At 36.3% G+C, this 24,155-nt stretch overlaps 1 protein-coding gene and 5 non-coding genes across 6 annotated transcripts; all 6 read right to left on the bottom strand.

Annotated features, from left to right (window-relative positions):
* Window positions 1-1,048: 1,048 nt before the first annotated feature.
* On the bottom strand, window positions 1,049-11,343 carry rps3 (ribosomal protein S3). Its single transcript, XM_059330881.1, has 7 exons — window positions 11,239-11,343; window positions 8,749-8,879; window positions 6,977-7,070; window positions 5,870-5,964; window positions 4,912-5,099; window positions 3,034-3,237; window positions 1,049-1,128 (listed from the first exon to the last, which is right to left on the bottom strand). Exons 1-6 carry the CDS (start codon window positions 11,266-11,268, stop codon window positions 3,038-3,040), a joined length of 738 nt encoding a protein of 245 aa, XP_059186864.1. The 5' UTR covers window positions 11,269-11,343; the 3' UTR covers window positions 1,049-1,128; window positions 3,034-3,037.
* On the bottom strand, window positions 1,950-2,094 carry LOC131970877 (small nucleolar RNA SNORD15). The gene has a single exon (XR_009394282.1). It is a non-coding gene; the product is annotated as a small nucleolar RNA SNORD15 (small nucleolar RNA).
* On the bottom strand, window positions 3,646-3,794 carry LOC131970879 (small nucleolar RNA SNORD15). The gene has a single exon (XR_009394284.1). It is a non-coding gene; the product is annotated as a small nucleolar RNA SNORD15 (small nucleolar RNA).
* Window positions 6,607-6,755, bottom strand: LOC131970881 (small nucleolar RNA SNORD15). The gene has a single exon (XR_009394286.1). It is a non-coding gene; the product is annotated as a small nucleolar RNA SNORD15 (small nucleolar RNA).
* Window positions 7,415-7,563, bottom strand: LOC131970880 (small nucleolar RNA SNORD15). Its single transcript, XR_009394285.1, has one exon. It is a non-coding gene; the product is annotated as a small nucleolar RNA SNORD15 (small nucleolar RNA).
* Window positions 9,571-9,719, bottom strand: LOC131970878 (small nucleolar RNA SNORD15). Its single transcript, XR_009394283.1, has one exon. It is a non-coding gene; the product is annotated as a small nucleolar RNA SNORD15 (small nucleolar RNA).
* Window positions 11,344-24,155: the final 12,812 nt, after the last annotated feature.

Here is a 24,155-nt window from a genome sequence, read left to right as displayed (position 1 = left end):
CTTTCTGAAAAGCACAGAGGTCACATGAGCCGCTAACTTCTAATTTAAGGCTCACGATGACCTCTAACAAATAAATAGTTTGGGTATATTATACTTTTCCTGAATTAACAGATTCTATTAAGTATTGCAGTTGTTGGTTTTGGGGTCCCTGATGTCTCTTGATCCTACAGGGATTAGATAAACTATATAGTTTAGGCCAAAATTGTGGGAAAATTTGTGTAATTTATGGTTTAAAGAGGTCATGTGACCTCTGTGTCTGTCAGAAAGATACAACTTTGGGCTTAAATGAAAGCCATGGATGTCCCTTTACAATGATACCAAACAACCATTTATAATATATTCACACATTGGAAAATAATAGCCATTTCTAATATTGGGCGATTAATCAATCATTATGCTAATTAATCAATTATATGACTAAACCATTACTTTTACAGCTTGACATCGAGCAGAAATGGATTCAGGACAAAAAAATACTATAAGAAATAAATATAACTCTGAAGTTACAGCTGTCTATTAGTCCATTTTACCATCTCTTGAGAAAACACTGAAATTAATATTATGTAATAATATGTAATGCATTACATGTGAATTAAAGTGTTTCTAAATAATATCAATGAATTTCTTCATAATCAAATGACAAAACTGTCTCTACAGTGGTGGAAGGTAACTCGATATATTTACTCAATGTGTATTTTTAAGACATGTGATGTTATTCTTCTGCTTCGTTACATTTCAGAGGAAAATATTGTACTTTATGCTCCATATTTATTTGACAGCATCAGTTACTAGTTAATTAAAACAAGACTTATTAGTTCAACATTAGTTGGGACACCAGAGATTTACCAAATTTTTTCAAAGTCTTCTGATGTATAGGGAGCATAATGCAGATTTGTACAAAAGACTGAGTCACTGTATAAACACATCCAACCATGTGATTTTTAAAATCCAAACTGATGTAAAACTCAGTCAAAATCTTTGCAAACTAAATGTTTATCTTCTAACTTTTCAAGAACACCCGAACAGCAAATGACGACAAAACATAAAATGTATTTTCCACATTTTTTAATGTTTTTGTACACAAAAAGATCTGGGTCTTTCTTCCATTGCTGAAGGCTTGGGGGAAACCTGTAAAAGATAAAAAGAATCAGAATTAAAAATCAGAACAAAAACCATTACATTTGATCCTGCTGACAACAAATGTAATTTCTCATGACTACAATGAATTTTGAAGTAGCCGAAAAATTTTACAATCTGATTTTCAACAATCGTACCATTTACCAAAAGTATTTTTCTTTAAAGCCTGTTAAACCTGCTGGCACATTTCTAAATATATTCACAAAATATTGCGAGGAAATGGCATAAATAGGTATTGATTCATAGCTTTTGTTTGAATTTTGCTTTGTTTGTACTTAGTTGCTGAGGAAGCTCCTTGTTTTCCTTCATTGTGACTTTGATTTCAGATACAATTCTATTCAACTATTTTAAAAAGAGTTAAACATTTGCCTGTTTTTTAAGAGCAAACTTAAGTCTTATCTTTTTAATTTGGCTTTTACTTGAACCATTTTTAGAGATTTTTCTGCTCATGCATGTTAGTGTTACAACACTACTTTATTCATTTGCTATTAGTCTTGTGTATATATTAGCATGCTCTACTTCTTATTTATTTATTGTTTTTATCTAGCTTTTTTTTTCCTTTTTATTGTCATTTTTTATTTTATTTTATCTTACCTTATTTTATTTTTTATTTATTTTATTTAATTAATTTCTAAGATGTCTCCAGTGTTTCGGCAGTTTGTGCTTCGTTTATAATGGGATGGAGGCTGTTTGCTTGTTTCTATGTTTTGTTATTATTACTACTACTTTCTTTTTTATGTAAAGAACTTTGTGTTGCATCTCTTGTATTAAAAGTGCTATCAAATAAAGTCTGATTAATTGATTGCTTTAACCCTTCTCAGACAAATGCCTCGATGTCTTCAAGCAGAAGGACTCCCTGATCTAAGGAACAGGAGCAGAACCACAGAACGTGGATCTGAACCAGTAACCACCAGAACCAGAGTCCTGTTCCGACTCGTCATCGTATCATCACTGAAGGACAGAAACCTGAAGTAGAACACTGTGCTGCTTCTGGTATAAAGCATTTAACAGACTAGTCACACTAGTACTAGTACTTACACAGTGTATAAGAGTCTGGTGGAAAGTATTTGATCATTTAATATGATCATGTGGTACAGAATTGTTTTGATTTTAATTATAATCCTTGCAAAGTTTTACATCCATTAATGTAAATTTGCCTAAGTGAAACCTTTGTATTTTTTATGAAAGAACTGGGAGATGTAGCTACTTCAAGTCAATATCTAATGCTAAAAACAAGAAAGCTATCAAAACTGACATTATGCTCCCACTTCACTATTTTTGATTCATTTTTAATTTGTCTTTGCTTGTGACCCCTGGCAATTTTTATTTTTTATATATACAGCTTTAAAATTATTGTACTACTATTGATATTATTTTTATTTTCTATTCATGCATTTATTTTTTATTATTTAATGTTTCTCAAATATTCTAAATGTAATGTTTAACCCATTGAGGCCTGATACGCCTGTAAAACCACTGGGTGATTTGAAAATAAGCCCCTAAAACCTGAAGTTTTTCTGGAAATTCAACAGAAGTGTCAACGCTTCTACTAAATAATAGATTTTTCAGCCTCTGTAGCAGACAGAAATGAAATTCAAAAAGTATTTGAGAGCTTATACAAATACTACAAAACGACGTATCCACTTTCCAGGCTTCAATGGGTTAACCTGCTACTTCTGTTACTGCGCTACTGCTGTATATGTTCTATAAATTAATGTGAAATAAAGATTATATTATTATTATTATTATTATCTACCTCAGGCTCTGTAGCGCCCTCTACTGGTTGATAGAAGTACTGACCACACATGACTGATTCCTCTCAATGGGCCTCATGCAAATCATTTCATATTTGCACCTTTACTTCATAGTTTAATTTTCGAAACCAGGATGTCTCACCCTCTTATGCTGTGGGCACGGGGGTTCCCTGGGGCATGGCCGGCGCCTCGGGCTTGGCTCCCTTCTGCTCAGAGATGGGTGTGGTGGGCAGGCTCTCCTCTTTGGGCTCCACGATGCTGACGTGGTCAGGCAGGGGCTTCTTGGGGCCGATCTTACCGCTGGGGTCCCAGGGCAGCATGATCTTTACTTTGATGCCCAGCACACCTGAGGGAGACCAACAAGCACGTCATTAAACAGAAACCAACGATAGGAAGTACAAGTGGTGTTGTGATTTTGCAAATCCATGATTCGATGTCTGACCTAAAGGTCACATGTCGATCATCTCTTGATTCATAAATTATATTTGCATTTATTTTCTTAGGGACTATGGATGCAAACTAGCAGTTTTGCTATAATCTGGCATATTTACAAATATGTTTTTCGATGTTCATTGGTTTTATTTACCTTGTTTTTATATTGCTTTATGTTATTAATGCAAATTATTGTATGAATTATGATTTTGGCACAAAACTTTTTTTTTTCTTCTTTTTTTTTTTAAATGTGATGCTACGCTGCACCCTTATTTTGAAAAACCAACACCGGAGTCACCACCTTCCACATTGATGCTTGGACCCTTCTCAGACAAATGCCTCTGTGTCTTCACATGAAGAAGACTCCCTGATCTGAGGAACCGGAGGAGAACCACAGAACGTGGACCTGAACCAGAAACCACAGAACCAGACTGAGTCCTGTTCTGTCTCGTCATCGTATCATCACCGAAGGGAGATCAATCGATCCAGAATAAAACGCCTTTTATTTTACTTTAAAATAAACTGAATGATCTCAACCTTTCACTAGAGCGAAAAACTATTAATTGTATAGAAGAGTTCTGCATTGTGGTCTGAATGTTAGCTGACTAAAACTATTTATTCTACTAAAAAGAAGTTTGATTCCTTCATTATTGGGAACATCTTGGTCAGGCTGAGAAGCAACCATCAATAACTGCATTGAGGATATATTTTTCCTCTAAACCCCAACCCCTACCAGCAAGTTTGAAAAGCACGGTTACTCTAAAAACTAAAAACGGCAATCATCAACAGGTTTTCAACTCTATGACAGTCCGTCATGTGGACAAATGCTCTTGGTGTCTAAAAGGGAACCAAATCAAAGCAGAAAATTTAGATTATTATTTTTTGCAGGTTGTTTACACAGAGCAGTTTTTCAGTGTTCATTAATGTGCACTGTCCCTATCCCAAAAAAAAAAGTAAAAGTATTAAATTAACAGATCATTGGTTTTATGCTCCAACCACTGTCAATAACAGGGGTTCCTTTACATGTAATTGATTGTTGCACATCACCACGGCAAATTAAAAGCCTTTTTTTTTTTAATGTGACGCTACGCTGTACCCTTATTTTGAAAAACCAACACCGGAGTCACCACCTTCCTGTCTAGCTGCAGCGGAAAGACAAAGTAAAGACAACCAGACAACAGTCAAGACGTGGAGGGAGAGAAAAGGGTGAAAGAAAGGGACCTAAACTAAGTAATATTTGATAGTTTTGTTCAAATCAATGAAAACGACCCTAATGTATATAATATATAATAGATGGATTAGGCTACAGAAAAAATCCTGAGTTGGGATAAATGTGTTATTGATTGGTTAATACAGGATACGCATTATTTCTATTATTTCAGAGAGATTCTTATTTTTATTTCATCTTTGTACCAATGTAACTGTTTGAAATAGTTATAATTTCACTAATTCTTCCACTCGGGCAGACTACCACGGGTTAAAATCGTGGAGGAAACCCTGAATAATATGAGCTGGACTGCCATGTCTTGTTTTATGAATTGTACATATTGTGCTGTAGCTTCTACGTGTCCCTGGTGGAGCTACTCACCCTGCCTCAGCAGGACGTGGCGGACTGCTGTGTCTACGTAGTAGTTGACAGGGTCACCACTGTGGATCATCAGGCCATCCACAAACTTCATGGACTTGGCCCTCTGACCCCTCAGCTTGCCAGACACCACCACCTCACAGCCCTTAGCACCGCTCTCCATGATGAACCTCAACACACCATAGCAGGCTCTGAAAGACAAAGGTCAGGCTTAGTGTTAACAGAAAACCACTTAAAGTCCTTTCTGTTCGTCTGGTTAAAATGGACAGACGTGTGTAAAGACTATAAAAATTATAACATTATGCACCCGAGAAAGACGACAATTTAAACTTGGTTTTAATAATAGAACTTAGCAGAAGTGCACATCAGCCGTAACTGTAACTATAAAGGCAGAATAGGTGGAAACATGCTGAATTATGTTGGGAATAAGGGCTTTAAGACTTTTATGAATAAATGATACCTTGCACAGGGCGTCAAATATGTAAATAAAAGGGCGTTATCATAAATGCTATCCCTCCCATAAGCATATCAAATATGTAAGGATGAACCTGAGGGGCGCTTTTGTGGATATAACAGTTCAAAAGCGTGGTTAGATGGGTGTAAGAATTATTAATAATTATCATAAATAATTATTAATTATAAGAAATGATATGACTTGATTTGCTCCAAGTCATAGCTCGTTGGGGCACCATCTGTAAAACAGAAAAATATAGCCAATTCACCTAAATCAGTCTCATAAAGTTACTAAACTATCAATGTTGGACACTGATTAATAATTATGAATATAATTATACTCAAATTACCTTATTAATATTTAGTAATGGAAGGAATTGTGAATTCTTGTCACAGAAGAGACTAACATATCCTTCATAGTGTACAACATTAAATAGATGGCATTTATAATCAAGTTATTTATTCTAGATAACAGTAAATGATTTGAGTTTAGTTCATCACTGCTTACCTTCTCACAGCCAGACCCCCCAGCAGCTTGTAGCGCAGAGACTCAGCCTGAGCGATGGCACACAGACCACGGGTGGCAACCTTCTCAGCATACAGCTAGGGTAGACAGGTCAAAGGTCAAACATGCTGCAGTGTAAAACTGCGGGTTAGGACCAAAACAGCTTCCAGAGACGTTAAAGAGCATTAAAGCACATTAGCACCAAGGTTATAATAGTTTTGGATTTTTCATTAGTTTTTGTTTCGTTGTGATTTTGTTTTCAAATTCAGTTAGTTTTAATGAGATTTTAGAGTGAGTTTGTTAGTTTAAATTAGTTTTTATTTTTTTGGAAAATGCTTAGTTGAAGTTTAGTTTTTATTAGTTTTCTGTAATGTGGTATTTGTTGGGTGCCAGATTAAAAAAAACATCTCAGCCCCAATTAGATTAAATCATAAAACTAGAAATATGAAATAGATTTCATATCAACCAAAAAGGTTTATGTATGGAAAATAGTAGACAAAGACGAAAACGAAGGACATTTTCCAATATCATTTTAGTTAGTTTTAGTTTTCAGTTAGTTATCGTTTTTAAAAAAACACCTTGTTTTTATTTCTATTTTAGTTAACCAAAATGTTTTTACAATTCTAGTTTTCGTTATTTTGTTAGTTTTCGTAAACTATAATAACCTCGATTAGTACAACTGATTGTGATGTTCCTTTGCTCCAATTTTCTTAATTAAAGTTGACTCCTGATGCTTGGACCCTTCTCAGACAAATGCCTCTGTGTCTTCACATGAAACAGACTCTCTGATCTGAGGAACCAGAGGAGAACCACAGAACGTGGACCTGAACCAGAAACCACAGAACCAGACTGAGTCCTGATCTGTCTCGTCATCGTATCATCACTGAAGGGAGATCAATCGATCCAGATTAAAACGCCTGGCACCAACATTTATTTCACTTCAAAATAAACTGAATGATCTCAAAATTTGACTAGAGTGAAAAACTATTAATTGTAGGCAAGAGTGATGCACTGTGGTCTGAACATGTGGACGAATGCTTTGGTAAGTAAAGGGAACCAAATCAAAGCATAAAATTCAGATTATTATTTTTTTATTATTTTGGTTCTCACCTCGACGCTGCCCTCGGGGAAGCCGAACCTCTTCTGGACCACAGCGGTCAGCTCTCTGATACGACGACCCTTCTCCCCCAGAACATTCTGGGTCCTAAAGACAAAAAACACTCAGTTACACCGTTGTACTGCAAAACAATTCAAAGTCAGCTGCCAAAAGCATCAAATGAGTGCAGTCATGTTCAAAGTCCCGTCCATGGTGCTGAATCATGATTGTGCTACAATTAGAGCTGGGCGATATGGACCAGAAGTCATATCTTGATATATTTAGGCTGAATATCGAAGAAAATACAAATATTCAAGTAGCCTTGTGAGGTGGACTTAAAGTATTGATTTAAAGCTTAGTTTGGGTATTTTAGCATTCTCTCAACTTTAAACTGTAATCAGGCTTTCCCTCTAGACTTTACCAATACATTATATACAGTTTGTTGTTTCAGCCCTTCTCAGACAAATGCCTCGATGTCTTCAACCAGAAGGACTCCCTGATCTGAGGAGCTGGAGCAGAACCACAGAACGTGGATCTGAACCAGTAACCACCAGAACCAGACTGAGTCCTGTTCCGACTCGTCATCGTTTCTTCATTGAAGGGACAAAAACAGACAGCGAACACCTGATGATTTCTGGTCGTGCTTAAGGGTCTTTCAAAGTTATAATTTAACTATATTTATGAATGTAGTTATGAATGGTAAACTGGTATATTTCGTTGTCAACTTAATGGCATTATAATGACTTAAATTGTAGATGGAAGCTTCTGTTTTAACATTGCATTCTACTATGTACTAAATTAACAACTAGTTAACTACAATAATGGCTAAAAAATGACCATCAAAGCTTCGGCCCAAGCGGCAGATTTTCTAGTGCAAAAAACTTTTCAAGTAATTCATGAAATGATCCTGATAAAGCCAATCCGTTCAGAAGTGCTTAAAAGTTCTGGAAGTCTATGGAACTGAGACATACAAACAAGAAAATGGATTTTGTGTACTAACTTGTCGCAATAAAAAAAATAAAATCAGGACTAGAGACGAAACCTGCCAACTCGATTATCTATAACATTAAGAATCAATTAATTGATTAATCGCTGCATGCATACATGCGCAAGATAAAAGATCTACAGTACTGTGCAAAAGCTTGTTTTGATAATGGATGTTTTTATTTTGAAAGGACGAAAAGAGACTTCCTGTTGATCGTCAAACTAACTCAGTGAGATTAAACTGTAATGATAACCTCAAGGAGTTCAATGTTTCATGTTTTAGACATGAGGTTAGTTTTCACAGTAATCTGCATATTTAAACGTGTTTTGTGTTTAACTAAGTATGGATAAAATTAAACCTAGGACTTCATGCTAGCAAGGTTTGATACAGTAAGATCATTTTGCTCAAATTAATGCTCTTGTGTTTCTGTATATTTTATAATTGTTTTTGCAACTTTCAGTTTGTAAACTAGTTTTATCAACTTAATTCTCAGCTCGTTGGCTGATTGATGTACGGCTGCAGAACTGAACGATCAGCATATTTCAGTTCAGTGATAGAGATAAGAAAATTAAAATAAAGAAATACAGATTGATTAAAAATTCCACGTAATCAACCACATTGTTAACGACCATTAAATCGATCAGAGATGAATTATCCCATTCCTAACCAGGACACCAGAATAGGCCGGTACATTAGCGCAAACACTGATCCCTAAAGTGTTTATTGTGATCTGTGATAAATATTTTACATGATCCCGATCCCTTCATGCATGTTTATGACAGTCCAGGCTGATTAGCTCACCTCGTGGCCAGGATGATGATCTCAGTCCTGGTTGGAGTCACACGCACCTCCACACCGGAGTAACCATCCTCAGCGAGTTCGCGAGTCAGGAACTCGTTCAGCTCAGCCTTGAAGATACCGTCTGAGACGAACTGAGGAGAGAGGACAGGTTTAGCTATAGCAGACCATCAACAGAAATTAAAAAAAACATTGGTCTAAATTAGAGCTGCAACAAGTATTCGATTAATCAAACAATAATCGATTATTAAATGAAACTTCAACTATTTTGATAAGCGAATAATTGGTTTGAGCAGTTTTTTTTAAAGACAAAAGCCCAAGACCTTCCAAGACTTTGTACAGATCTTTCTTGGTACATGCAATCAAACAGGTTTGAGGGGAAAAAAATCCAGAATGCAAGGTTTGATTGCATTAGTAAAAACTTTTGGATTTGCAAACAAAACTGATTTGAATTAAATGTTTAATCACAAATTGATTTTATTTTGTCAAACTTTAGTGTAGTGCAGATGCTTTTGCTCTCAAAAGTATTGTTTAAATGCATAATAAAGACAAAAGGTTGCCCATTAAGATCCGGTCATGATCATGCAGACACTCTTTAAAAATGCTGCACAGAAAATAAAAAGGACGAAATACCAGATGTCCAGTTGGAGGATGAGAAGTGTAAAATAGCAGAAAATACAACTATTCAAGTAGCCTTGTGAGGTGGACTTAAAGTATTAATTGTGTTCTTAGTTTGGGTATATTTTAGCATTCTCTCAACTTTAATATTCAGACAGCATGTTCAATTAACCACTACATTACACAGAGCCGGTCTGTTGCTTTAACCCTTCTCAGACAAATGCCTCGATGTCTTCAACCAGAAGGACTCCCTGATCTGAGGAACTGGAGCAGAACCACAGAACGTGGATCTGAACCAGTAACCACCAGAACCAGACTGAGTCCTGTTCCGACTCGTCATCGTATCATCACTGAAGGGACAAAAACTGACAGCAAACACCTGATATCACTGCTTCACTCCTGCAGAAACGGATAATAATTTCAGCTTTTGGCATGTCCTGTTTTTTGGTTTTTAGTGTTCCCGGGTTTAAGTTAATAATCTACAGATAATTCATTGTCTTACTGGAATTACAATGACTTAAATTGTGGACAGAATCCATATTTCACATCTGCACTCTACTCAATAGAATTGTTAGTACTCAATTAACTAGGGCTGGGAGATATATTGATATATTTTTAAATGTGATATGGAATTAGGCCATATCACATATATTGATACAGTTCACTTTTGCACTGCGATCCTTGCTCCAGGCAAGCTGCGGCTTTTATTTAAGATTTTTTATTTAAATATGTACTTTATGGAGCTTTGATTTAAAAAAAAAAAAAAAAAAAAGGTACTCCTGTTATATGGCATTCATGTCCACTTAAATAAAAAGTTTTAATAAAACTATTTGTGACATGTCATATTTGACTTTGAGCATTTGCTCTCACTTTGCATTAAAAATATCAGGTTACATATCGAATATCGATATTTTGCCTAAATATATCAGGATATGACTTTTGGTCCATATCACCTAACATAACAGCCCTACTACTACAGTCCTACAACTAGTTCACTAATATACTATACTATTTTTCTGAAATAAAGATATTCATATGAGGAAAGAATAAACATGACAAAAGAACTAAATATGACAAACCCTAGTAAGGGCAGCATTTATATAGAGAGCAACTTTCCTGAATCAATGATCATAGCTCAAACTATGAATTTTGAACTATATCGATATATCCGATATGGTCTAACTCCATATCACATTTAAAGATGTATAGATATATCGCCCAGCCCTATACTATTCCGTTTTTCCACATCAAATGTGCAGGAAATTACATATTATACATCCATCAGCTAATAATACAGGAACCACATGTTGTAACTTTAATACATCAAAATAAGTTGCTACTTCTAATTTGTAGCCAATTAAAATTAACTAACGTAACACTGTTTTACAGACATTTGATCAGTTTTTAACTTAACATTACCGGTAAAATATGACCTTAACGTCCAAACAAATCAGCTGCTAGTGTATCTGGTTAATGCTAGCTGACGTCCATTGGCTCCCGGTTTATTCGGCTATGTGGCTAACTCCCGAGCTAACGAAACCACATTAGAAACACGTTAACACATTCCGTTTACCGAGCAGAGACATTTCTCACGGTTTGAAGCCTATAAGAGTCATTCTGAACTCAACCCGACTGATTTATGAGAGACTCCGGAGCTCCTGGCTGAGGCTCCGGATCTCCGGTGTGAGGGATCCGCTCGGGAACGAGGACGCCGCGGCGCCGGCAGCATCTGGATTAATCCTCCTCGGTCCGGAGGCGGACCAGCTCCACTAACACCGAGATGGACACGGAACAGTTCTATCCTAAACATTATGACCCCATTTTTGTGTGATGCGGCTCTGTGTGTGAGTAAAACTCAGATAAAACGGTGCTAACCTTCCTCTTCTTGGAGATTTGCACCGCCATCTTCCAAAAGGCCGTAGACAGGAAAGGACCGCCGGAAGAGGCGGAAATGACTTTATACCAAAATCATGAACTTCCGGTGACGCTAGCCCCGCCTCCCGCTGGGACTTGTAGTTTTTTATACAAGATGCGACACGCTGATAGTGGTTCTGACGGTTTATGAGGCCGTTTCAGGGGAAAAAAGCTACTTTATGAGTTTCAATTTTCAGTTTATATTTCCGTCACTATTATGCCAAATACATTAGCAAGCCTACAATCCCCTTCTGGTGTATATATATATATATATATATATTATATATATATATATATATATATATTATATATATATATATATATATATATATATATATATATATATATATATATATTTGTGATCTTGTGATTGTGTGTGATCCTAGTGTGACTCTATTTTATTTGTGTCTTGTGTGTTTAGCGTAACAATTTTGGTCATTTTGTGTATTTTTTAGTCATTTTGTGTCTTTTTTGGTCATTTTGTGTCTTCTTTACTCCTGTAGTCCAACATAAAATGCGATTTTGAATATTTTTTTTACTTTCAAAACACTATCATGCTCAATAAAGAATTTTAAATGTTGCAAATGTGAACAAATGTTGCAAATCTAACATATAAGAGGGTTCCATCCAGTTCTATCATTTTATACTAAATCTATTTGAGCTTGTCTGCAGTTTTACTTGGTATATCATCATCAAACTGAAACTGGCCTCATGGAGTTTACAGCCAGAACTTTAGAGGTAAATTTACAGTAGGGCTCCACGCTGCTTTGTTTTCTAGTCTGGATGTAATGAAGAAGTCTGGATTTGGAGCTTTTGGAGACTCTAAAGGTTAACCAGAACTGTCCAAAATGAGCCATCATTGTTACAGACATTTACACATTTACCTACTTTCATTTTCCCAGTGTGATATTATGAATACTTCTTTCACTGAGCTGCAGCTCTTCTGTCAGACAGAAACACACTCTGCACCTGAGAACACATTCCTTTCACGTTGCAGTTCAGAGGCCCTGAAATGGAAATCAGCTTTGTGTTGATTCAGCCACTTTACACCCCTAATGCCCTCAGATGAGTTCATGCATCACTGCTGAATGAGAATCACTCGTCTTCCCCGGTAGACAGAGTGAAACTGCAGTGCAGGAGATCAGTTTAAGGACATTTAGTGCAAGAGGACACTTAAAAACAGAGTTAATCCACTGCTGCTGTCATTTTTTTATACAATTTTATGAATAGATTTGTGAAAAGGCAAAGCAAAAGAGTGAGTGAGAAAGAGAAAGAGTGCCAAGTTTTCCAAGAAAACAACGACTGCAGGATGGAAATGCATTGATTTTACTCTGAGGTGAGAGACACACAAAGCAACGACCCGAAGCTAAAGGTGCAATGAAGAGAGACAGAAAGCAGCAGTGGAGGAAGAACTCACATCATTTAGTGAAAACCCTCTACACTTTAAAAAATGTCTGTAGATTTTATGGTGAAAAACTGCTAAACCATGACAGTAAAAGACGTAAAATTATAAATGAGTTAATTCAGTTTCAGTAACAATGAAACACTGTAAATGTATAAATCAGCCAAAACAGTATTTTTTACATTTTCTTTTTGAAAAATAAATTACTCCACTGGAAAAAACACTGTAATATGTATTTAATGTAATATATATACAAGCCATCACTGTAATTTTTGCATTTATTTTTTCCCAAAATACTTTTTCCTCACTGTTAAATGTACTAAACACCATATCTCTAACAGAAATATACTGTAATATTTAATGGTAAAATCTTTAATTTAAGCAGCATTGATCAAGTATTTTCTGGTCAATTATGTGGCAGAACAGCGTTTCTTTTGATGGAAAAACTTTATTTTTTACGGTAAAAAATGGAATAAAATGACAATCTTAAACGTGAAATCAACAGTGCTAATATCATTTTACCGTACACTGTAAAACTTTTTACTGTAAAATTACAGTAAATTACTGGCATCAGTTTCGCCAGTAAGTTACTGTAAAATTTACAGTACCTCTACTGTATTATAGAAATACAGGTTTGTTTACTGACAAACTCACTCGAAACAAAGAAAAAAAATAGCGTGACGTTTAAATGTTTAACTCTAAATTATGTTACAACTAATCCATGAAAACTCTATATTAGTATTACTTGAAAAACAACACATTGTGATTATTTCAGCCCAGACAAAAATGGAATAAAACTTTTCTTCTTTTCGAAAATAACGCCTTTATTTTCCCGACATGCTCAGCTGAAAACCGTAAGTTCCTGTAAAAATATCATTTTGACCGTTGGAATACCTGGGCAATCATGAAAACTCCCACAATGCATTGTTTTCAAAGCAATATACTGTACAATCATAATACAGCAAGTTACTGTTAGAATTTGACTGTAAATTTAAAGCAAAGTCTTACAGTGTAATATTAGAAAAAGTTGCACCGTATTTATTACGGTAAAGTTCTGGAAACCACAGCTGCTGGTTTTTACCATAAAAACAACTTTTTTTTTTACAGTGTGGAGTTATGATATCACTTGACTTCTTCATGATATCACGACGTATAAATGCAGCAGCATGTTTCCCTGACGTTAACTTCCCTCTAAAGTTCTCACTTCAAACTCCATTTCAGTTTTTGTTTGATGATGATCGGCCAAGTAAAACTGGAGATAAGGTCAAATATATTTAGCATAAAAACATCAAACTATACTCTTAAATGCTATATTTACAACCTGTGTCCATATTTACAACATTTAAAATAGCATGATTGTATTTCTAAAGAATAAAATAAAAAGTATTTCAAGTTTTTTCTACACAAAATCCTATTTCATTGGGTTTTTTTGTGTTCAAAATGTTGATCCAGTAAGTCAGAATGAAAAGTATTTTTAATAGATTAACTCCAGGAGAAGACTTGAGCCTCACTCTAATGAAATTACATCTAACATTTAGACAATTTATCAGGCTGTGCAGCTCCTTCTGGAGACACATGAGACTTTAGAGACTTTACATAAAAGTATGAATTATGCAGAATGTCCCACTTAATAGAGATAAAAATAATGATATAAATAAACTTTATTCTTCAGAGAAAGAGAAACGGTGAGAACAGTGACTCCAGTGGCTGATGAAGGAGGTGTAAACATGGTGTTTGTTGTTTGTTTATTGACGCAGTCCGCCTCTGCTGAGTCATATAAACTCGTCTTCAGCTGCTGATTTAATAATTGATTGAAGGAGGCTCAGAGCTGTTTGAGCTGTGTTATTACAAATAATACATAGAGTAAACTCTCTGGAGATCACTTTGTGTTTGAGTGCCATTAATTATAAATACAACTATGAAGTTGTTCCAACTTTGCCTGTTACAGTTATTTATTTATTTATCTATTTATTTTTGTCTGAATCATTTAACTGTATTTTAACCCAATTATTGTCAATATACCTCAGAAAGCGATACATCATCTGAAAGCCCCAAATCTCTAGTTTATGGATGATATGAAGTTTCATCCTAGAGCCGACATTTTTATTCAGACAGCTTGAGGTCAGAGGTCAAGGGACTCCTATGAAAATGAAATATTATTATTATTATTATTATTATTATTATTATTGGTGCCAGTGGATTCCTCAGATCTTCTACTGTCCAGGTGTCCATGTGTATGTATGTATGTGTTTAATGGTATATTTTAGAGTGAACGTTTAAATTTTTAAATTTCTCTATATCGATCAAAAGCTAATTTAAAAACCATCATCTTTGAACAACAGAATTGTGCATCAGAATAACCTTAATTTTATTACCATCGATAGATGATGATACAGAAATATTGATTGAGAGGTAAAAATGTGTGTTTGGAGCAAATCAACATTATGTGACAAAAAAAAATATGAAAGGAGAAAAACAGGACGGTGGAAGTGATTATGAGACTGACGATCAATGAAGATTAATAAATTAAAACCTGGATATTAAACAGGACATATGACTGTGAAGAAGACTTCACCAACACAGTTCAGGTTACCAAAGCATTATAACTAGATAAATATGAAAAAGGTCTGTGGAGTTGGAGGGTTGGAGAGAAAGTGGATGTCACAAAATGTCACAGAGTGATGAAAGAAGTATTCAGAGCCTAAAGTACTAAAGTACTACTAGTACTACTACCACACTGTGACAATACTCTACTGTAGTAAAAGTATGGAAGTATTGTCAGCAAAATTAATTTAAACGCACTACAGGTAATTTTCAGCAGCTCTCTTAATGAAAACAATAAGACAGGATGGTGTGTGTTGACACCGACACCAGGAAGCAGTGTGGGATCATGGGAGTTGTAGTCTTTACCAACTTTAAATCAGTTTCTCCTGTCAGGATTCCTTCAGAGTTCAGGAGGATTTTACTGGAATTGACTTTCCACGATGCACAAACACTGCAATAGATGAGCTGAGACTTTTATTTTTAGCTTCGCTGATTAACAGAAATGTTTTTGCATTTAAGTAAGTGATGAGTCAGCAGTTAGTGATGATATAAAAGAGTCACTAAAGCAGGTTCATCAAAAATGATGAAGCAACTGACAACATCAGTCATAAATGTGTAAAACTCATCTAAAGGTGATTGGTCCAGCTGTATGATAGATTACAAATATAATAAATATCATATCTTTAAAGTATGAATGATGAAGAGTCAGTGTTTCATTATTATAGCTGATGTTTTTTGAATAATATAACTGCTGTATTGATCTTTATGTGGAATTTTACTGCTGTAAATGTTTATGGTTGTGCTCATTAAACTCCTTTATGTCCTGTTGGCTAGTTTTTAATCTGCACTGTAAAAAAAAAAAAAGGTGTGTCTAAAAACCAGATAAAACAGTAAATCTGAGGGAAATGATCTTGTTGCATGGACAGATAATTTACCTTGACAAGATTTCTTAAATTAAGATTATTAAATCTCGAAATAAGCATGTTGAACACTTAAAATAAGAAATTAACTCTTAAAACAAGATAAATTATCTAACACTTCTAAATCTAAAGGGTTTTTTTATCTTGGTAAGAAACAAACAATCATCAGGTCACTCTGCTCGGGCCAGTTCATCACTGCTGGCAGCTTTAATTTATCTTGTTTTAAGAGTTAATTTCTTATTTTAAGTGTTCAACATGCTTATTTCTAGATTTAATAATCTTAATTTAAGAAATCTTGTCAAGGTAAATTATCTGTCCATGCAGCAAGATAATTTCCCTCAGATTTACTGTACAGATTTACAGATTTATCTGGTTTTTAGACACACCTTTTTTGCAGTGTGCAGCAATGCATCATATTCTGTCAGATCATCATGTTTGTAGTGTGGCCGTCCTGTGAGAACCACATTTCTCAAAAAAGTCAGAAAAATAGCTATTTTTCACTTTGTAACAATGACTTTTCCAGCTGATCCAAGGCCCCCAGGTAATTTGAGTTTGAGACCCCTGTTTCAAAGAGTTTATTTAGCTTAGGAAGTAGGAGAATTCTCTCAACACATAAAGGAACACTTCCTCCTTCAGTTTATCACAAACATTCAACATCAACGAATGTTGAGATACGTGGTTTTCACTGGACAGGATGAATTATTGTCCTCTGGAGAGGAACTAACGCTGACGTCAGCTTTAGTTTCTGTCTGTTATTCAGTCAGAAAGACGCCACGCAGCCTGTTTCTCTTCGTCTGTTCTCAGCAGCCAGAATGACGACACCCACAGTGGAATAAATGCATAGTTTATCATATCATAACAATAAATTCTCAAGGCTACATTGTAAATAAAACAGTCTAGTAGATTGAGGGACTGTAGCCTAAATTATGAACAGGAAGTGAGGCGAACAAACTGTGTCATCAAGAAGAGGTACAAACGTGACATTGCATTGAATATTGATGCTCATTCTGTGAGGCGCTGCAAGACAAAAGTTGCTCTAAAAAGGTTAAATTGCTGCAACTACTGAGTATAGTGAGTGATCGCCTTGCATTTCATACAGCTACGAGCTACCAGAGATCACAATTTAGGCTACTTCTGCTACAGTACAGTATCGCTTTAAGTTCCTCTAGATACCTGAATAAAAACAGCATCCTGCTGTGGAAACAAAGAGAAAAAAGAGAAAAGTCAATCATTCATCTATAGGCATATTTAAAAAAAGAAGTCTCCTTTAGTGCAGAGCAGTGGGGACGTCCTCGGGGGTCTCAGGGGAGATCTTTAGAGGGAGGTGCAGGATCTTTGGGGTCATAAGGGCTTCTTCAAGCGGGGTTAGATGACTTATTTCCTCAGTTAAAGAGTTCTTGAGGAGTTGCAATGGCTGTAGACCTTCATCAGTGTGTTCTTAAGGGTTCTCTAAAGAACTGGAGACGTTTCAGTCGTCTTTGAAAGAGCTCCAGGGGATGTTCCTCAGGGAATCAGAGGTTCTTAAGAAGGGTCTCACGCTCCTTTCTTCTCATTTCTCAGTTTGACCACCTTCAGGTATTTTCCTCTCCTCCTTGTGCCTTTGTTTGTTCTCCCACCTGAGATGAAAGCAGACGAGTCGAGTTGATAAAATGAGACATCTGTGCTGCTTCAACGTCGTCATTTTAAAGCCACGTCAGTTAAATAAAACGTGTGGACCATCTGCATTAGCTGTCCGTTGTCATTCTCTTATACGTTGAAAAGACTTTTGCAAAAGTTGCACCCGTGCATCCTCACACTGCAAAAAAGGTGTGTCTAAAAACCAGATAAAACACTGAATCTGAGGGAAATGATCTTGCTGCATGGACAGATCATTTCACTTGACAAGTAAATTAAAATTATTAATTTTCTGTCGTTTTTTGGTCATTTGTGTCCTTTTTTCTGTAATTGTATGTCTTTTGTTTAGAAATTTTGTGTCTTTTTTGGTGATTTTGTGTCTTTTTTGGTGATTTTGTATCTTTTTGTCGGTAATTTTGTGTAATTTTTTGGTAATTTTACGTTGTTTTTTTTTGGTTAATTTTCTTCCTTTTTTTGGTAATTTGTGTTAATTGTATGTTAAAATAAGAAATTAACTCTTAAAACAAGATAAATTAAAGCTGCAAGCAGCGATGAACTGGCCCGAGCAGAGTGACCTGATGATTATTTGTTTCTTACCAAGATAAAAAAAAAACTTTAGATTTAGAAGTGTTAGATAAATGATCTTGTTTTAGGAGTTAATTTCTTATTTTAAGCGTTCAACATGCTTATTTCTAGATTTAATAATCTTAATTTTAGAAATCTTGTCAAGGTAAATTATCTGTCCATGCAGCAAGATCATTTCCCTCAGATTTAGTGTTTTTATCTTGTTTCTAGACACACCTTTTTTGCAGTGCACACTCTCATCAAGGTGCATTTTAGGACCTGAGATGTCCGTCATGATGCTGATCTGAGATCAATTAGGAGGACGGAGGAGAAGATGAGGCACAAAACTGAGAAATGAGCAGAGCCCACTAACTGGGTGTCTTAAAGAGGCAGAAAAACTGCTTTAAATCAGTGTAAAGTAACAAAGTTAAAGCTGAGGAGGATAACTTAGCAGGTCTACTGGGCACAGCAGCTGTATTGATCTGTCCATTAAATCAGCTGATCAATTACTCCAACAGCTGTTTAGGATGCTGCTCCCGCTCCTGATCGGTCCTTATAGTCCACAAAACCCAATCAAATATTTGTTTTTGCATTTAGATTCCTCTTTATATTACAGTCACATGAGTTGTTTTATCCGACCAACAAGTCTACAAGATATTCAACTAAGAATCAAATAAATCTTATGAATGTTTGACTAATCCATTCATTGCTGCAGCTCTACTGAGTCAGGTAACATTTAAATCTAATAGAGTAATATTAGTAATTTAAATCAGTTTGCCAGGAGAAAACAGCTCAGCTTTAAGAAGCTTCATCTAGAGCTGTTTTTCAGAGGATGCTGCAGTTTTTTTTAGTTTAATATTTGTGCAGAGGACAGACAGTCTCTATTCATCTTCAGCACACTGCAAAAAAGATTTTTAAATTTAGATTGTTAAATCTAGAAATAAGCATGTTGAACACTTAAAATAAGAAATTAACTCTTAAAACAAGATTAATTATCTAACACTTCTAAAGCTAAAGTTTTTTAACAATAGACAAAATACATTTGAAGCATAACAAGTAGCCTTTCATACAAACAATAACTTATAAGAGAATATATCACATGTTGAAAGAGTGAACAGTATTTTATATTTGGCACACAGACAAAAGCTTAGTTGTTAAATAACACTAAAGAATTATCCAAAATGAGGCAAACAAAACAAATAATTTGCTGCTCGGGCCAGTTCATCGCTGCTGGCAGCTTTAATTTATCTTGTATTAAGAGTTAATTTCTTATTTTAAGCGTTCAACATGCTTATTTCTAGATTTAATAATCTTAATTTAAGAAACCTTGTAAAGGTAAATTATCTGTCCATGCAGCAAGATCATTTCCCTCAGATTTACTGTTTTTATCTGGTTTTTAGACACACCTTTTTTGCAGTGCATGAACTAAATATTCCAATTTTAGCTGCAAAATTTAAGTTTAAAAAAAGTCCTTCCTTTCTTGCACTAGTTGGGGAGTAAAAGCTGAAGAATTGTCCTAGTTCTTTAGTAACAGTTCATCTCAGCAGCTTTATGAATATTTTTAAGTGACAAAATGAATAAAAATGTCTGCAAGCAGGTTGAAAATAAAATCTAAGTGATGAAAAAAAGTCTGCAAGCACCTATAATGGACGGCCTCACAATAGCAGAGTAACTTCTGAGTTCATTTCTTATTTTAAGTGTTCAACATGCTTATTTCTAGATTTAATAATCCTAATTCAAGAAATCTTGTCAAGGTAAATTATCTGTCCATGCAGCAAGATCATTTCCCTCAGATTTACTGTTTTATCTGGTTTTTAGACACACCTTTTTTACAGTGCATGAACTAAACATTCAAGTTTAGCTGCAGGTTTTGAAGCATTTTGAAGAGTCTCTGTCAGTCTGGGGGGTCTTTGTGTTTCTGTGCCCAGCAGGAGCTCATTGTCTCATAATCCGTCCATTAGTAAAAGGATGTGTGACTTTCAGAAGGACCACCATTTTCTCCCTCAGTGAAACATCCCAACAGAGAATTAAAAAACATCCTTTGTGGTTTTGGAGACTCTTGCAGGTCGAGGAAGCATCTCGTCCTGCAGGTCTGGTGACTAGAACATGCTATAAAACAACATTAACCCCTCAGGACTTGGTGTTTGGGTAAATCTGGCAACAACACAACAGCCCCCCCTCCTCCCCACCTGCATCCTGCATGCGGATCACTGATGCAGCAGCTGCCCCCCATCCTGTCCTCAGTCCTCAGTCCGCATCCCGGACTCTGCATGTCCCTCTGTCCGCTCCCACGCGCCCCTGCTGCAGCAGCATGTCAGGTGTGTGTGCAGTCACCTACATGATGTGTGTAGATGTGTGCGTGCGTGCAGTCATCCCGACAGCGGCGCGCAGTCGGTGCGGTTCGGTGCCTCGGTGCTGTTGGTGATGTTGTGGAGGTCCGGAGTCCAGAAGAAGACGTAGTAGATGACCAGGATGAAGGCGGCCACGGACACGCAGAGGAAATAAGCGATGGCCATCGCCACTTTCACCCAGATCTTAGTTGACATGTTGGCGTGTTTGGCCCGCAGCTCCCCGGGGTAGCTCGGCCTCCGCTTCATGTCCCCGTTCAGCTTCTCCGCCGTTAGGGGGACCTGCCTGCCGGCCGCTTTCATCTCGGCTTTAACGTTAAATCCGATGATTTGTCCTCTGCGGAGTCTTCTGTGTTCATTGGAGTCCGGACAGCAGAGCCAGATGCCCCCCTGTCCCCTCCAACCGGTCCCGGTTCAGGATGCGCTCTAAGCCGCAGGGCAGCTGCTCGAGTCCCGCAGCAGGACTGTCTGCAGGACGGGAAGCTCTCCGGGTCCTCCAAGTCCTCCGAGTCCTCTGAGTGATCCGAGTCCTCGGTGCGCACCGGACAAACTGAACTCAAGCAGGCAGAGTCTGGCATCAGCTGGATGGGACCGCTGGCAAGTTAGACATGTTTACAGGGGCGGCTTCCGGTAGGGCTTTTCACAATTAAATCCAAATCCAAATCAAATCCAAGTCAAATCCAAATCAAACCACAATAAAATCTAAATCAATCCAATCCAATCTACTTCATTTATATAGCACAATTTTAGCAAACGCAAGGTTTCCAAAGTGCTGCACAACAATAAATAGACAACACAATGCAAAGAGATTAAGTAAACAATAGAACAGTAAAATGCAATAAGATAAAATAAAATTAGAAAAAGGATAAAAATAATAAAAAAATATGAATAAATAATAAAATGTAAAATGCACTGCCTGCACAAAATAAAATATGCATGTATACAAATAAAAACATAAAATCATAAAATCAACATAAAATCAACAACAATCAAATTAAAATCAAATCAAAATTAAAATCTAGGGCTGCAACTAACGATTATTTTCATTATCGATTAATCTGTTGATTATTTAAACGATTAATCGATTAGTTGTTTGGTCAATAAAATGTATAAAAATATCAATCAGTGTTTCCCAAACCACAAGATGACGTCCTCAAATCTCTTGTTTTGTCCACAAACCAAAGAGATATTCAGTTTATTGTCATAAAGGAACAAAGAAACCAGAAATATTCACATTGAAGAAGCTGAAATCAGAGAATTTGGACTTATTGTCTTTAAAAAAAAACTGCTCAAACTAATTATTCAATTATCAAAATTGTTGACGATTAATTTAATAATCCATTATATAACAACACACTACCACCACAGACTGATAAAATATCTGCAGCATCTTACTACAGATGTCAAGAGACCTGAGCTTCAAGAAGAAAAAGACCCTTTTTGTAGAGAACGTCTGTGTTTAGGGAAATAACACAAACTGTAACTGCAGAACACAAATGAGACTTTGTAATAAATGGAATAAAGGGACATATCATGAGCTCGTGCATCTGCATTTGAGCGTCTCCCATCTCACAAACTATGAAATAAGATAAAGCCACTCAACTTTTTTGTGAGCTGCCATGCTGTGCTGGTAAACACTTTTAAATGCTATAACCGTCCATCCTCTGAATGCTTTAGGTCTCTAGTTTGTGGTTGTAAAGGTTCATGAGGCTCATTTTATACAGTGAGGTAAAGTTAACAAAAAAAGCTCTCACTGCAATAAACAACTACTATGGGGACAAACATCACCACACTTTAATACAACTGTATTAATTAAATCGATAAATATTTAAATGCACCATTTAGAATAAGAAAAAAATAATCACAGATTCATATGGCATGAGTTTCTGTGTCAAACTCTTAAAAATTGACATGTCAGTCCTAATTTTTTGGTCTAAGAAGCATTTCACAAAGTGTTTTTGAGCTAAAACCAGCTGCTAAATCTGTGAAGTTAAAAGTGGAGCAAATCACAAACAATCCTAAAAAGGCTGCAATCCACTTAGTAATTGTGTCAACATTTCAGAAACCTTTCATGATAATGAGCTTTTAAAAAGGTATCGCCTTAATTGCGAGTGTGTTTTGATGATCGAATTGGAGTGACGGATGCAGTCAGAAACAAGCCGACAGCAGAGAGAAACACGAGAAACATGCTTTTACTGATGGAAACACAGGGTTTTTTTTACTGATGGAAACAGGCTTTTACTGATGGAAACATGCTTTTACTGATGGAAACACAATTTTTACTGTTGGAAACATGGGTCATTTTATCTGAATGCACCAAGCACTCAGTCAAAACTATTTCATTTACTTAAGAGTTTGAATGAAGACAATTTCTATACTGTAACAGGATCTATATTTTGTGAGAAGGATCAGAGCAAAACCACAAAAAAGCCCACTTTTATTTTGAAGGGAATAAGAGTGTCTGTTCCGGATGTCTCTGCATCACTTGACGCAGCTTCGGACGAGGAGGGGCTGAAAGTACGCAACACCCAACCATTGGGTCATATAGTTTGAGTAAACGTCCCGCAGCAGAAGATGGTGAGATGCAGTCTTCACATTCTCTCGTTTTCTCCTCCAGCATGCAGAACCTGCACAGCAGCTGCAAACCTGAGCCTCTAAAACAGAAATCAGAAGCATAAAAAACTGTTTTCCCTACACAGATGAGTCACCGGCTGCAGCAGGCTGCAGCAGGCCGAGCACTGAGCGCTGCTGACGGGGAGAAGAAGAGATATGGAGCCATTCATCTTCCTGTCTGTCCTGCAGCAGCTGCAAGGTCACAACCAGCTGCTGAAGACTGATCCAAACACGGCGAAATGGGTTCACACTGAGCAGGAGATACATATCTTTATGTTTATACATGCATATTTTATTTTGTGCGGGCAGTGCATTTTATTTATTTTTATTTTATTGTATTTTATCATATTGTATTTTAGTGTTTTATTGTCTACTTATCTTTTTTTTGTGTGTTGTTTATTCATTGTGTTTCTGTGCAGCACTTTGAAAACCCTGTTTGTTTTAAACGTGCTATATAAATGAAGTGGATTGGATTCATATTCGTGTGTGTGTGTGTGTGTGTGTGTGTGTGTGTGTGTGTGTGTGTGTGTGTGTGTGGTGGATGATAGAAGAGCAGTGAGGTGATCAGCTGACTCTATCAGGCGTTTTAACCCAACGTGGATTCACATCTACAGCTTTGAGAAAAGCCCTCAACCTCAAACTGAACACTAGATTAATGTCTCATACTGGTTCCCTCCCATGTTTAAAAAAATGCAGCAAACTTGCTCTCTTGGATGTCTTATATGGAGAAAATGTTCCTCTAGATCAGGGATGGGCAACTGGAGGCCCGGGGGCCGCATACGGCCCTCACCCTCACTTGAAGTGGCCCTCAGTACAACTACATGCATTTGAGCATGAAATCTTAAAAGTGCAGTGTAAAAATGCACCAAATTA

This window comes from Centropristis striata, chromosome 4 (assembly GCF_030273125.1).
Source record: "Centropristis striata isolate RG_2023a ecotype Rhode Island chromosome 4, C.striata_1.0, whole genome shotgun sequence".
NCBI classification, from domain to species: Eukaryota; Metazoa; Chordata; class Actinopteri; order Perciformes; family Serranidae; genus Centropristis; species Centropristis striata.
Note: the sequence above shows the minus strand (reverse complement) of the source record. Positions and strands in the feature narration are given on the sequence as shown.